The sequence below is a fragment of the Scyliorhinus torazame genome, chromosome 8, assembly GCF_047496885.1.
Source record: "Scyliorhinus torazame isolate Kashiwa2021f chromosome 8, sScyTor2.1, whole genome shotgun sequence".
In the NCBI taxonomy this organism is placed as follows: Eukaryota; Metazoa; Chordata; class Chondrichthyes; order Carcharhiniformes; family Scyliorhinidae; genus Scyliorhinus; species Scyliorhinus torazame.
Window position 1 is genome coordinate 58,548,890 of NC_092714.1, and position 15,357 is coordinate 58,564,246.

At 41.7% G+C, this 15,357-nt stretch overlaps 1 protein-coding gene across 5 annotated transcripts in view; it reads left to right on the plus strand.

The window, feature by feature from the left end:
* LOC140427869 (POU domain, class 2, transcription factor 1-like) overlaps positions 1-15,357 on the plus strand; it is a 329,760-nt gene that overhangs the window by 255,542 nt on the left and 58,861 nt on the right. For all 5 annotated transcript variants that reach the window (XM_072513676.1, XM_072513677.1, XM_072513678.1 and 2 more), the window contains 2 exons: positions 9,908-10,053; positions 12,642-12,821. In XM_072513676.1, the coding sequence (XP_072369777.1) occupies positions 9,908-10,053; positions 12,642-12,821 (326 nt within the window). The remainder of the gene's footprint in view (positions 1-9,907; positions 10,054-12,641; positions 12,822-15,357) is intronic.

A 15,357-nucleotide genomic window follows, 5' to 3' on the forward strand; every position in this document is an offset into this window, starting at 1 on the left:
ATAGGGTGGAGGTGTGGACCTTGGGTGGGGTGCTCTTTCCAAGAGCCGGTACAGACCCGATGGGCCGAATGGCCTCCTTCTGCACTGTAAATTCCATGATTCTAAGGCGGCCTTCAGGACGCGCGACAATGCACAATCGCCGAGCAGAAACTTATAGCCAAGTTCCGCACACATGAGTGCGGCCTCAACCGGGACCTGGGATTCATGTCGCATTACATTCACCCCTCCCCATCTGGCCTGCGAAATCCTACCAACTGTCCTGGCTTGACACAATTCACACCTCTTTAACCTGGGGTTACCCCATCTCTGGATCTGTAAAGATTTAATCACCTGCTAATGGTCGCATTCCAAGCATTGTTTGGCATCTTTGAATCTGTCTATATATGTGTTTCTGGAACATACCTCTTCATTCACCTGAGGAAGGAGCAGCGCTCCGAAAGCTAGTGACATCGAAACAAACCTGTTGGACTTTAACCTGGTGTTGTAAGACTTCGTACTGTGCTTATCATTAAAGATTGACTAGCCCCTGTATCTCTTAAAATTGTGACTTCTTTACCTGCTCCTCCTGATACACATGAGTAAACTTTACCCACACAAGTAAATTCTTTAAAGACATCTGGCACCTTCTTAACAATTACTTCTTGAACAGGCTGTACAATCGTTTGCACCTCCTTCGCTTCCCTTGGGCTTTCCTTTACCAGTCTTAACAAATCCCACTGTCTTATCCTGTTTTACCACATCAGCCTTCCCAGTGCTTTTCTTCAACCACCAACACTGTGACTTTACGTGGCCTAGTTTATTACAGTGAAAACATTTGAAACTTTTCATTTCTTTTCCACCCTCCTGGATTTCTTTTTTAATCTGAGGTACACTCTCTTTATTGTCTCCATTCAGATCACCTTTACCTTTACCACTTGAGTATTTCTCATGTCCCCAGTTTCTATCCCTCACCGGCTGAAACTGATGTTGGAAACCAATCTTTGATTTATGAACTGATTCATAATCATCAGCCATTTCTGCTGCTAATCTCGCAGTTTTAACCCTCTGTTCTTCCACATGATTTCTCACTACATCAGGAATTGAATTTTTAAACTCCTCCAAAAGTATAATTTCTCAGAGCTTTTATACGTTTGGTCTATTTTCAAAGCCCTTATCCACCGATCAAAATTACTCTGTTGGAGCCTTTCAAACTCCATGTATGTTTGACCAAATTTTTTCCTTAAATTTCTAAACCTTTGTAAGCTTCAGGCACTAGCTCATATGCACTTAAGATGGATTTCTTCACCTCCTCATACGCTCCAGATACCTCCTCCGGTAGTGATGCAAACACCTCACTAGCTCTACCTACCAGCTTTGTTTGAATCAGTAATACCCACATGTCCTGTGACCATTTCATTTGTTTAGCTACCTTCTCAAATGAAATGAAAAAGGCTTCCACTTCCTTCTCGTCAAACCTTGGCAATGCTTGGAAATATTTAAATAGATTCCCACCAAGCCTTCGACTATGAGGCTCTTTCTCACTATCCTCATCACTATCATCCAACTGTACGTATCCCTTTATGTCTGCCAATATTTACTGATTGTCATGTTATATGGCCATTTTCTGAAGTTCAAACTCCTACTCTGTATCTTTTCCCCTGATCTGTATCTCCCTTTTTCCTTTTGTTCTCCTCGGGCTATTCTTTCTTCTCTCCTTTCTTCTCTCTCCTTTTCTTTTTCCCTCTCTCTCTCTTTCTTTTTCCTCTCTCTCTTTCATATTCAAGCCGTTTTAATTCTTTCTCATGTTCCATTTGTTTAATTTGCAACTGAATTTTTGCCATTTCCAATGAGTCAAACTCTATCTCAGGCAACTTTAAATACTTAACCACTGCCATAATTACCTCACCTTTTCGCATTTTGTCAGGTAATGTTAACTGCAATATTTTTGCCGACCCAACAGTCTGTTTTTACTCTCTGAAAGTAAGGTATCACGTGTTATCGTGTCCACCCCCAAAAACCTCTGAGCCTCTGAAAGTGCCATTGTTCACAACACTCTTCCCCACTTAAACTAAAATACCACACCGGAAAAGCAACAATCCTTCACTGTCTTTAAGTTCACAAAAGCCAATCCAATAGATAGACTTTTATCCCCCTCGTGCCCATTGTTATGGGAGAGGTGTTTTCAGAACTCCAAAATGTATCATGGAGTTCAACTAACCTCCCCCTTTAATGCTATTGTTGCTTTTCCGAGCACACGGCTTTTTCCCTAGGTGTGGGATTACAATTATGGACACGTGGTTTTTAAAACAATGTTTATTCCATGAACTCAACTTAACCTCTTAAATAAACATTGGATCTCTTAACGCCCCTTACTTCAAAGATAACCCCGAAAATATTACAACACTAAATAATCCCTCGGGTATTCCTTTCAACATCCATGAGACTTAACACCTTTAAACAGAAACACATCAGGTTAAAGGCTTTACTATTATGAGTTTAAATCACCCAAATGATCCAGAGATAGTCTTTCATGGCAGAGATCACAGCAGATCCAGCTCACTGCAAACACACACCCAAGCTCTTTTCAAACTGAAACTAAACTGCAAGATGGCTGATCTAATACCCAGCTCCACCCACACTCTGACATCACTGCATTTCTTAAAGATATATTGCTTAAACATCCATTTCTTAAAGGTACCCTCACATGACAATACTTGGGTAATTGCAAGTAAAAATGAATATATATTCACAATATTGTTAATAGTTCATCATATTGTGAATAGTTAAACTTATTTGGAAGGGGGAAAGTATCTTTTGAAAACTGGGAAAGTATCTTTGAAAGGTTGGGGAATGTGGTAATCTGTTCAGGAAAACTGGAAGGGGGAGTGTCATGCAATCTAGTCTTGGTTTCATTTTTATCTTTTAGCTCAGCACACACAGCTCTGCTGCTGATGTCTCCGAGCTTTATACCTGTGTAGAAATGTTCTTGAGCCTATTCTAAACAAACCCACCATGTGTTAACAAAATTCCTTATGACCAATTGGTGCCTTATATCAGGTTAACAACACAACAAGGGGGTGAGTTACTCTCCACATAACTCCCAGCATCTGACCTCTTGTAGCCACAATATTTATTTTGTTGGACCAGTTCAGTTTCTGGTCAATGGCAATTTAGCATGGCCAATTCACCTAACCTGCACACCTTTGGACTGTGGGAGGAAACTGGAAACCCACGCAGACACGGGGAGAACCTGTTGCAGTAATGTTTTAAAAATTTGGGTTTGGGCGTGCGCATGTGTGTGTGTGTGTGTGTATATACATATATATATTATATACATATATATCTCTAATATATATATAATTAATTTTTTTAATCCTGGCTTAAAAATGGACAGACTTTGTCGCTGCACATGGTGCAATGAAGAAGTCTTAATGACCAATTTGCATCCATTTACCAGGCCCGTTGCCCTATGCTCTGGCCTTCCATGATTCCCCAGTCCCCGCGGCCGGGAATCAGGTGGGCACGGATCGCTTGTGGTCTCTACCAGCGTGGCCCTGCCAACAGTTGCCCCCTTGGCCCACTGCAAGGTTCACCACGCTGGTAGAGCCCATCTGAGGGCCAAAACCACCCCCCCTGTAAACAATGCACGTCCTGCACATGCCTCCTCTGTCAGGTGCCCCCCCCCCCCCCCCCCCACACACACACACGCAGTGACCACAGTAATAGGGGAACCACCCCCCTCCTAAAGGGAAACCTCCCCCCTCAGAAAAGAGACCCTGTTTGGAAGCTGGAAAGCAGTCCAGACGGGTAGAGCGGGGAGTTACAGCTGTAACATGACTTGCAGCTTCACGTGTCCATTCCTGGAAGGAGAACAGCTGTGATCTGCAACAGATCCATTAGCTGCAAGCCATTCATAGCTTTCTGGTAGTGGTCTGTGATTTGACAGCTTCTACAAAGCATCTGCAGCTTTGATTCATTCATCTCCCTCCATGGTTCTGTGGCCTACGTTATGAATCCCCTATGTTTGTAAACATTGACCACATCAAAGAGAGGTATGTGCAGTGAGATCACATGCTTGAGTGATTGAAATGTACTTAGTGCATCCCCCTGTGTGGGGGCGTCTCTCTACTACAGGGATCCTTTTGGGGGAGGGGAGGGGGAGGAAATGTGGCGGCCCGATAGCGAGATTCCCATGGAATCCCTTGGATTCCACGCCATGCATAAATTATTTGCATGATGAGGAATATGAATTGCTGACCGGATTGTGCTCCCAGAGGGATCGTAAACCTGTTGCAATTCATATCCAATGGGAGGTCACGGTCTTCCAAATGGAGAATCCTGCCCATTGTGTTAAAACTTAAGTAAGGAGGTTGCGGGATTTGAATCGAATAAAGATTATATAAATAACAGGAGGAGCCAGGTCTGTAGCAGTCAGTTTTAGTTTGTTTCTGGAAACTGTGAGCTGAAGAACGGCCTTTGCAGAAGGTTGTCCGATTCAGCATTAATCTGATAGAGAGGGATCCGCAGGTTGTTTACCGAAAGGATCTCTCTCGCTCTCTCTCTCCAAGATACACTGTAGCAACTCACCAAGTCTCCATCGACAGCCCCTTCCCAACCCAGGAACTCTACCACTTAGGAGGACAAACGCATGGGAACACCACCACTTGCAAGTTCCCCTCCAAGCCATGCACTAACCTGACTTGGAACTACGATTTTGTTCCTTAACTATTGCTAGATGAAAATCCTGCAACTTGCTTCCTGACAGCATTGCGGGTATCGCTGCACCAGATGGACTGCAGTGGTTCTAGTGGCACACCAATACCTTCTCGAGGATAATTAGGGATGTGAAATACTGGTTTTACCGTTAAAGTAAAAAGAAAATACACCTGGAAATATCTTCACAACTAAGGCGAATAATCTTTATTAGTGTCATAATTAGGCTTACATTAACACTACAGTGAATTTACAGTGATAATCTTGATGCTTGCTCAGGTACACTGAGGGAGAATTCAGAATGTCCAATTCATCTACCAGAACATCTTTGGGAATTGTGGGCGGAAACTCAGCGGAGCACCCGGAGGAAACCCACACAGACTAGGGGAGATCGTGCAGACGCCGCACAGACAGTGACCCAAACTGGGAATTGAACCAGGGTCCCAGGCGCTATGAAGCAGCAGTGCTAACCACTGTGCTACACTGTGTCCCCATTGAGGTGATACAATGCGTTCTTCCATGCTGGGCATTGCAATATATTGCTCCGATGAACGCCAAATAAATGCCTTAATACTGAGCCAGTGTGAGCCACCTACACCTAATTCTGCAACTTGCTAAATTTGCTTAGGATTCATGAAATATTGAAAGGGAGCTGTTGCATCTTATTCCAAGTTGGCCATTGGACATGACAGAAAACTAAATAATAACCAGAAACCTGTAATTTTAAATGTGGCTAGTTGGCTATTGGACACTGACGCGTTTAACTATACTCATTGCTATCTTAGTGTTTTTTGGCAGCAAAGGAATGTTGGCATAGCTCTGCATTAAACATCTTAAGTGGCTCAAGGTTATATTATGTATGATTCTCCAAGAAGGCAACCATGTGCAACTACATACACACTAGCAGCATGGAATCCAGTCAGGAAAGATTGCTTCAATTATGCTGTTTTAAGGCTGTCCTGCACTGCCCAGAGTAGTATTACTGCAGCAATTTTGCTTCAGGTTGTTTTGGCTACTTCTGTGCGAGTGCAATCTTACAAAGTGTGAATACGTTTGTAGGATATTGGGGGTTATCATAAATCAAGAAAGTGTGGCATTGTTCTAGTGAAGGGGAGGAATAGGGCAATAACATGATCTCAGCCTGTACAGTCTTCCTCTGAGGCATGTCCAGAATCTCTCTGGGAAGGAGTATTTAAGCAGACAGTAAATTTAACAGTAAACTACAGAGTAGAATGCATAACCAATTTGGCAATTAATTCAATAAGAGCCTAGATCTTGTTTATAGTGGAGTTGATTAGTTCCTGACAGCCAATAGAACAATGATTTAAAACATTCCTGTCTGTATGCAGGGCAATTGGGGATAGGGCTCCCTTGAAAAGTGAATGGGTGAAGGCAGGTGACGAAGACCAAAGCTACAGATATACAGAGGAGGTTAGCATGGGTGATGTAAACTCTTAATGTACAGACTCAAGTGCTCCTTAACCTGGAGTGGAACCATTCTTCCAGATTTCATAGACCACATCAGACAGCTTTCACGGGGCATAGCTGTATGGGCTGCAGTCACAAACGTCTGGTCAACTATATGAAAGTATTGGCATTAGGGTCTGTTGTGTTTCAATGGAACCCCTCTTGCCTACATAGTTGATTTTACTTTGTCTACTTTCAGTATGGAAATTTAACATGCGGGAGAGAAACCCTGAAATTGCAGTCAGGGTGTCTGTGGACCATGCATGTGGCTAACAAATTTGCTGACAGCAGAACGAATGGGACTATACAGCTTCTGATGTGGTAATTCTGGGGGATACATTGGCGTAGTGGTAATGTCACTGGACTTGGAATCAAACGGCCCAAGCTAATACTCTGGGGCTACAGGTTCAAATTCCACCACAGCATCTGACAGTATTTGAATTCAGTTAATAAAATCTGGAGTATAATGCTGGTCTAAGAATGATGACCATGAAACTATCATTGACTGTTGTTAAAAACCCATCTGGTTCACTACTGTCCTTTAGGAAAATGAAATCTGCCATCTTTTCCTAGTCTGGCCTACATGTGACTCCACAAACACACAGCAATATGGTTGACTCAGCTGCCCTCTGAAATGGCCCAGCAAGCCACTCAGTTTGGGCAATTCGGGATGGACAATAAATGCTGGCCTAACCAATGCACTCACGTCCCATTAAAAAAAATAAAGGACGACATATTTAGATGTTAGGCCCGATAAAAGGAGAGTGTATGACCTGGACCTGTCAACTTCAATTGTATGACATGGCTGCTTTGAACATCCTCACCATAGCAGCTGCAGTAGCAGGTATCTAGCCTTCTAGTTACACCCTAAGAATCTTTTAATAGAGTTGGAAAACATGATTTCCATTTCATAGCACCATGTTGATTCTACTATTTTGATTTTCCAAATACCCTGGTACCGAGTCCTTGATATTTATTCCAGTGTTTCCCTGCTACTGATGGCAAACTAATTGGCGTATAGTACCCTGTTTCCTCCTTTGTTTCTCAAACAGCAAACTTAACATTTGTAACATTCATTCACTGAGACCACATTCTGGAAGATCATAACCAATGCACAAATTATCTCTGTAGCTTTAAAAAAAATTTTTAGTTAGTTTTTTCAAAGTTTATACATAAATAATAAAACAATAACCAACCCCCCCTCCCCGTCCCGTCTCGTCCCCCCTGCTCACCTAGTAATTCATAGTGACCAGCTTTTTAAAGTACTGAATAAAGGGCTGCTATCTCTGGTAGAACCCCTCAAATGCCCCTCTCATGGTGTACTTGGCTTTCTCATAAAAAATTCCATAAGGTATCCCAGCCATACTGAGGCACTGGGTAGCGAAGCTGATCTCCACCCCAGCAGCACCCACCTTCGAACAACCAGTGAGGCGAAGTCCAGGACATCTGACCCTGTCCCAGTCTGCAGCTCTGGCAGGCCCGACACTGCAAATATGGCCGCTAAGGGACAGGGCTTCAGTTCAATTTGTAGAATCACCGACATGGTGCTAAAGAAGGGGACCAGGAACCCCACGAACCCAGGATATGATCAGAACATGTGCACATAATTAGCTGGACCCCTTCCACAATGCTCACACTCATCCTCCACACTGCAAGTAGCCTGCTCATCCTGGATTTGGTCAAATGGGCCCTATGCACTACCTCTTGTATGATTTCTTCACTAATATTGATCACTTAAAGTTCCTCACTGGCATTAGTTCCTTGATACCCCACAATTTCCCCTTCTTTGTGAGTTCCACTGTGAATAAATACTTACGAAACAAAACTGGCTCCAGTTCTATCCTTCACTTAACTGCCTTTCCAGCATAGAACAGCTGGGTAACTTTGTAACTAAAGCTAATAACTGCAATATCTCTTTTCTATTGTTGCGACACCCTGGGCTAGTGCATGGTCAATTCCAGCCCACTTGACCCGGAGTCGCGACACAATTGAAATTAACAAATTATTCTTAGAAAATACCCGAAGTCTTTGATCTATGGCTGCCCAATAACTAACTATAGTCCCCAGATTTGTAAATTTAAACGCAATTAATTTTTAATTAATAACAATAACTATAATTAAATATGCAGCAAATACAACTGGTTAACTATTATCTAATTCCTACCCCCCCTTTAACTCACCCCACCCTCCATATGTACACACACAAGACAGACAAGCACAGAGGGGAAAGAGGGGTGTTAAACTAATGATGAAAAGGATAAGAGTCTTTGTTTCAGATGGACACCTTCCAGTCCATCTTTCTTCAATCTAGGCCTTCAGTTGGGGGTTTTAGTTTTCAGTCTGTAATCGTTTTCACTGTAGATTCATCCAGGTCTCAAAAGACTTCTCTGCATGTTCAGAAAACAGCAGATAGGCAGTATTTCTGGAGAAAGAGAGAGAGAGACACACACACAGCTGATCCTATCAATGCCAGGCTCCAACTGTCACTTCCTGTGTCCTCTAAAAACCATCGCACTCGGGTAGAACCTAATCACCGCCTATCACCGGACAGAATACGGCCTTTGGACAATTCATTGGCCACCAGCCAGCCAATCAAACCAAATCCCTCCGATCTCTCCGGTGCTAAAATGTCTTCTGTTCAGAAGCAAAACCTCCATAGCACAGTGTACCATTTAGCAACTTTTGAGTTCCTCACTTCCTCTACTCAACCACAATGTAAAAGAAATGGGAAATAAGGGAATCAACAGAAAGGATCCTTACACTATGTATTTGACATTTAAAATCAAATTTTGTTTTAAAAAATCATTCTGTTGTGTGGGCTCCAGAATTGTAAATGTAACATTATCATTTTGTTAAATTTAGGATTCCACATGGTCAGTTCACAGTATTAACTAGGCATGAACCAAGAAGTGATGATTAAGCCCAAATAACCTGTTCAAACTGGGTGTTCATGTAATCGGCCAAAACAAATTAGCATTTCATAGAATCCCTATAGTGCAGAAGGGACCCATTGAGTCTGCACCGACACACTGAAAGAGCACCCTATCTAGACACACGTCCCATCCTATCCCGGTAACCCCACATAACCTTTTTTGGTTACTAAGGACAATTTATCATAGCCAATCCACCTAACTTTATTTTTAAATTTAGAGTACACACTTCTTTTTTTTTCTCAGCTAGGGGCAATTTAGCGTGGCCAATCCACCTACCCTGCACATCTTTGGGTTGTGGGGGTGAGACCCACGCAGACACGGGGAGAATGTACAAACTCCACAAGGACAGTGGCCCGGGGCCAGGATCGAACCCAGGTCCTTGGCAGCGTGATGCAGCAGTGTTAATCGCTGCGTCACTGTGCCGCCCTGCCAACCTACATAACTTGTACATCTTTGGACTGTGGGAGGAAACCGGAGCACCCGTAGGAAACCCACGCAGACATGGGCAGAACATACAAACTGCACACAGTCACCCAAGGCTGGAATTGAACCCAGGTCCCTGGCGCTGAGGCAGCAGTGATGACAACTGTGCCACCTTACCACCCCAAAATATCTTATTGACTTCGAAGGGTACTGTACTTCAGTGGAATATTGCAGCAATTCTGAAGTATTTCAGCATAACTGTACATTTGAAAGTCTTGGAATGAACTATAAATCTAAACATTGAAGTATTGTATTTTCTGCAGCGTTTAGACAACAAATATTTTTATGAACTGATCCAATAGGCTGATGTTTTTTGTTTTCACTTTAAACAGAAAATTTGTCAGTAGACTCTGCACTGTCAAATCCCAGCTCCTTGGCTTCACCGGGTTTGGGAATCGAAGGGCTGAGCCGCAGGAGAAAGAAACGCACCAGCATAGAGACCAATGTTCGAGTGGCCTTAGAAAAGAGTTTCCTGGAGGTCAGTAACCAGCAATGAAATGCGTAGTAGTGGGCAACCAACATTTTGTGATATATTTAATTCTGACTTGTGTTAGTCATGATGCAGCTTTGTGTTGCTTTCAGGTTGGTATATAAATTAAACAATTAAGTTATTTCCCACACTTGACAGCAAAGTCGCTTGGTTTAAAGTGAAAATTATGTGACTTATCCTATTGTTGACCCATAATTGATGATATGATTATGCCAGATTTTTAATGCCGCTCCTTGCTTATTTTACTAACCTTGATTTAGAACACAAATGGACTATTGGACTCCACTTTATGAGCCAGTGAGGCACAAAGGTGATGGTTTGCATTCGGGTATGTTTTATGACTAAGTGAGTAACTCTTGTATGAACCAGGCTCTAAAAACAGTTCGTCACCTTGTAACTTCATTATACATTTGTGAACATGCACTTGTTCTCCTGTTATAGGGGAAGCAGTGTCACTTCTTTCATTAGTTTTGTTCAGGCTTATTGGCGGTAAGAGGTGGCTTAATTTTGTAAATACTATTGAGACAAAAAAAAATGAAGGTTTATGGTCCATGGAACTGACTTTTCTCATCTTCATAGATGTACACATTCGCCAAAAATAGTGCCAATACCAATGACGTGTGAATATAAATGAAAACAGTTGATTTTTATTCATCAACATTTTGCTAGCTATTACATAAGCTGCTCTCTTTCAGTCAGCTGTCTGATAAACTTAGAAACTCCAAGCCACACTTTATAGCCTCCAAAGTTAGACTGCAGAGAACTTCATATCAGTAGAATTTTGTTCACCTGATACAGCGTGGGTGCTTTCCCTCCAGGAGCATAACCTGTTTCAAAAGATAAATTAAGTTGGCCAGAGTCAAGACTTGGTGCTCTTCAAGTGTGTATTAGGTAGATAAAGTTATACACTGAAGACTATTTACTGAGGGATTTGTACCACATTTAAGAATTCTAATTCCAAGAAATGTGAATCACCCTGTAAGGATAAAATAAATTGTGCCTGCAGTTTTTATGGTCCTTTGCTAATCAACACCATAGAGCTTCTGATGAACCTGTACAATCCACAAACCCTGGACCCATTAAGGAATTAGTTTATCACAAACCAATTTCTGTTTTCTATTCTGGGTCTCTTAACTTAAAATTATTTGATTACCATAGAACCATAGACAGTGGTTGCTGACTATCTGCAAGTTCCCTGAAGAAGTAGCATGTGAGTTCTGTTCCTGGGATGAGGAGATTGTCCTTTGAGGATGGATTGAATGGACACGGTCTATACTTCCTTGAGTTTAGAAGAATGAGAGACGTATAAAATTCTTATGGGGCTTGACAGGATGAATACTGAGAAAATGTTTCTTATTGCTAGGGAATCTAGAATACAGAGTTACAATCTTAGAATTAAGAGTCGGCTATTTATGACTGAGGAGAAATTGATTCACTCAAAGAGTTGTGAATCTTTGGAATTGTCTCCCTCAGACAGCTGCGGATGCACAGTCATTGAGGATATTCAAGAGAGTGGTCAGTAGATTTTTGTGTACAAAATAAATTAAAGCATATTGCAAGAAGGTGGAGCTGAGACAGAGGTTCAGATTTTGTTGAATGGTGGAGCATTCTATAAGGGCCCAATGTCTTACTCTGCTCCTATTTCTTGTTATTGCCTGTTTAAGATCCGTTGTATGCTCTAATACTTCATGTCCTTAAACATATTGAACACAGAAGCTTTAATTTTCTTTACCTTCTGGTCCCAGTGATAGATTATGGCAGTAAATGATGGATTTCATACTTGGGCCCTATTTGAACATAGCATAAATTGCGTTCAGTACAGAAGGAGGTCTTTTAGGCCATCAAGATCAAGTCAGCTCTCTGCAAGAGAAATGTAGCTCAGTCCAACTCTTCTCCTCTAGATTTGCAATTTTTTACTCTTTGGATATTTACCCAGTTCTTTTTTTAACCCCTCGATTGAGTCTGACTCCACCACCTTTTCAGACAGTGCATTCCATAGCATAAGCACTCTCTGAATAAAAAGGTTTTCCCCTTTTGCCAGTCCATAAACATTTTGCCATAAACTTTGCCATAACCCTTCTCCGAGAGGGAACAGTCTCTTTCTATCTACTCTATTAGACCTCTGATTATTCTGAATACCTCTATCAGTGCTCCTCTCAACATTCTCTTTAAGGAAAACACCCTCCCTCTCCAAAGTAGCTTCTTGGCTTAAGTCCCTCATCCCTGGAACCATTCATGTGAAACAGGTCAGATTACATACATCCGATTTTTTTCCATGGTTTCTCTTTGTAAAGAACCAATCATTACTATTCAACCCAGTTTTCTGAAATCTTTTCTTGTCCAGAGGTGGAGCAGTGACCTTAAAAATACAGGGCCATATTATTAACCAAATGTAACAACTGTGCCCCAAGTTACAAAACATGAATGAGCAATGCCATAGGATATTCATTAGTATATTTAGTTTGTTATAGTTCTAAATAACAAAATTATCAGTTTTGACCATCTTCAGGTGTTGGTTATGGTAAAAGAGATCTTTATTCAACTTTTGTTTAAAGAAAAATGTTTAATTCACGCAGAACCAAAAGCCTACCTCGGAGGAGATCATGATGATTGCCGATCAACTGCAGATGGAGAAGGAGGTGATCCGAGTCTGGTTCTGTAACAGGCGCCAGAAGGAGAAGCGGATTAATCCCCCCAGCAGTAATAGCGGCACTACCACTTCTACCAAAACAATTTTTCACAATCCCGCCTCCATGGTAGGAGAACATATGTAGAATCTAATTTAAATAAATTCCTCGCAAACTAACCCCCGTTCACAAAACTTGATTAACAGAATATTTTCTGTAAATTGTCTGGAATGTGCAGGAAACGTAATTTTTTGCACAAAACACAAACTTTGTAAATTGATGTGCTTGTTCCAACTGATATAGATATTCTAAGTTAGTTTGGAAGATGTATAGTGGGGGAAAATATACAAGATAGAGAGCAAAACTTATGGACCTGCACTTGATTTTTTTCACATGGATTATACAGCATACTTTAATGTGGACAGGTTGTGAATAGAATTCTCTTTCGATGGTTTGGTTTCAAAGATTGATTAGATCACTGTTGTCAGTACATTGTCTACTGACTATATTTGGGTCATTGTGAATCCAAATGTGGCTAATCGCATAAAAAGGTAATACACATTGGGCATATGATTTTAATGTTAATATTATGTTCATGTGTAAGTTTGTGTATTTGTTGATTGTTAGTATTGTTAGTACGGTTAAAACAAAGTGTGCAATGTTACAATCTCAGCTGATACTACTGGACGAGTCCGATCCTGGGGTGAAAACTGGCATGATAGATCCTAACTTTTATTTTTTGTTTAGATATGTAGATGGTGGCTACTGAACAGTCACAGAAGTCAGTTGATGATTTTTTTTTACACTACTCATTCACCCCACTATACCTTTACAGATATATATTCGTAAGGGTAACACAAGTTACAAGATCTATTTTGTACTCTAATATTCTCAGTAGGTACGCGGTCCATGTAAACCTATAGGCAAAACGTGGTCAGACACTCCACACATAGAAACAAAGTGACAGGTACCACCCAAAATAACTTCTTTGGATTTATCATCAATTCCCCCCAAATGCTTCTCACACTGTGAGCCAACCGGTCTCACTGGAACCCTGTCTTTCACACGAGGATTTCCAATCACCGCTCTGGAATCTTCTCCCAACTGACACTATCTCTTCAGTAACAATGCACCTCCAGGACTTCAACCTCTCCTTTTGATGTTCCTCCATCCTGGATCGCCATATGCATTCAATCTTCCTTTCCGCACACTACCAGCCAGCCGTGGCAACAGAACACCACTGCTTTGCAGGCCCATAGTAAGGAATCATCAACCTTCTGGTCACCTTGGATCTCTGGCTTCTTGCAAACCCACTTCGCTTTCTGTCTGCTTAATGCAGCTTTACCTTTTGCAGTCTCTCTGCTCCTCGTTCTACACTTCACTGAACAGACCCTTTCCTCCAGATTCCTGTTCTTTGTTCCTTTTACCAGGAATAGTTCTTGGAACTAGCTTCTGCCCCTCTCCTTTGTTTCTGGGTCTAGTTTCTGGGGTTTGCTTTCTGTCCCTGCATATTGTGCTGCCTGTTCTGGCAGTTTCTGTGGAATGCTGCTTCCTTTTGGGTCACCTTGTTCTAACTGAACTTAAATTGCTTTTGCTTTTCCTTGTGGGGTCTTGTTTGCTATGCAACAGTCCAATTTTTTATACCCTGTGAATTGTAAAACCCTCATTAAAAATGCAGGCTTATAAACAAACCCACAGACTTGTGGAATAAAAATTAATCCAAAACCTAGAACTAACATATTCCTACACTTGCAAATACTAATAGAAATTATTTAAACTGTATCTGTTTCCTAACACAGTATTTTTTTATTATGGTGAGTGCTCTGCTTTCTTGGTTGCTGAATGTCGATGTATAAGTAAATATACACATGGCGGCACAGCGGTTAGCACTGCTGCCTCACTACCTCCAGGGACCTAGGTTCAATTCCGGCCTTGGGTGACTGTGTGAAGTTTGCACTTTCTCCCCGTGTCTGCGTGGGTTTCCTCCGGTGCTCTGGTTTCCTCCCACAGTCCAAAGATGTACAGGTTATGTGGGTTGGTCATGTTAAATTGCCTCTTAGTGTCCAAAGGTTAGGTGGGATAATGGGGATGGGGCGGAGAAGTGGGCCTAGGTAGAGTGCTCTTTCGGAGGGTCGGGCGGCCTCATCTTCTACACTATAAGATTCTGGATTCTATGAAGTACATTTCTCTTTCTACAGTCGTTCTTGGGATGTCTGTGTTACTGTCAAATCTGGTATGTATCACTCAGCCTTGCTTGCCCTGAGAGGCTGTGTTTTTAAATGAGGTTCTTCCAACTAAATTTACTGCATATGACTAAAACAATATTACATAACCGCACCTGTGACTAGTTAATAATTTCTATTGCACAACATGCCACAGTTTAAACCATTGTCTCATATTGTTTTTCAAACTTTTTTCCCGGGACCCACTTTTGCCAACTGGCCAACCATTGGGACCCACGCCACATTCGCTTGCCCAGTCTATCCTGAGTCAAGGCAGTGTTTGGACACTGAAGTTTTGTTGCCCAGGCAAGGGATGGAAATAAAATCATCTAGTTTTCCTGTTCATAATCTGTATGCAATAGCCCCTGGTGTATTAGCCTTATTCAAATACAAGTGCAAAAACTGCTATGAAGGAAAATCCAGACATATGACTCTATGATGGC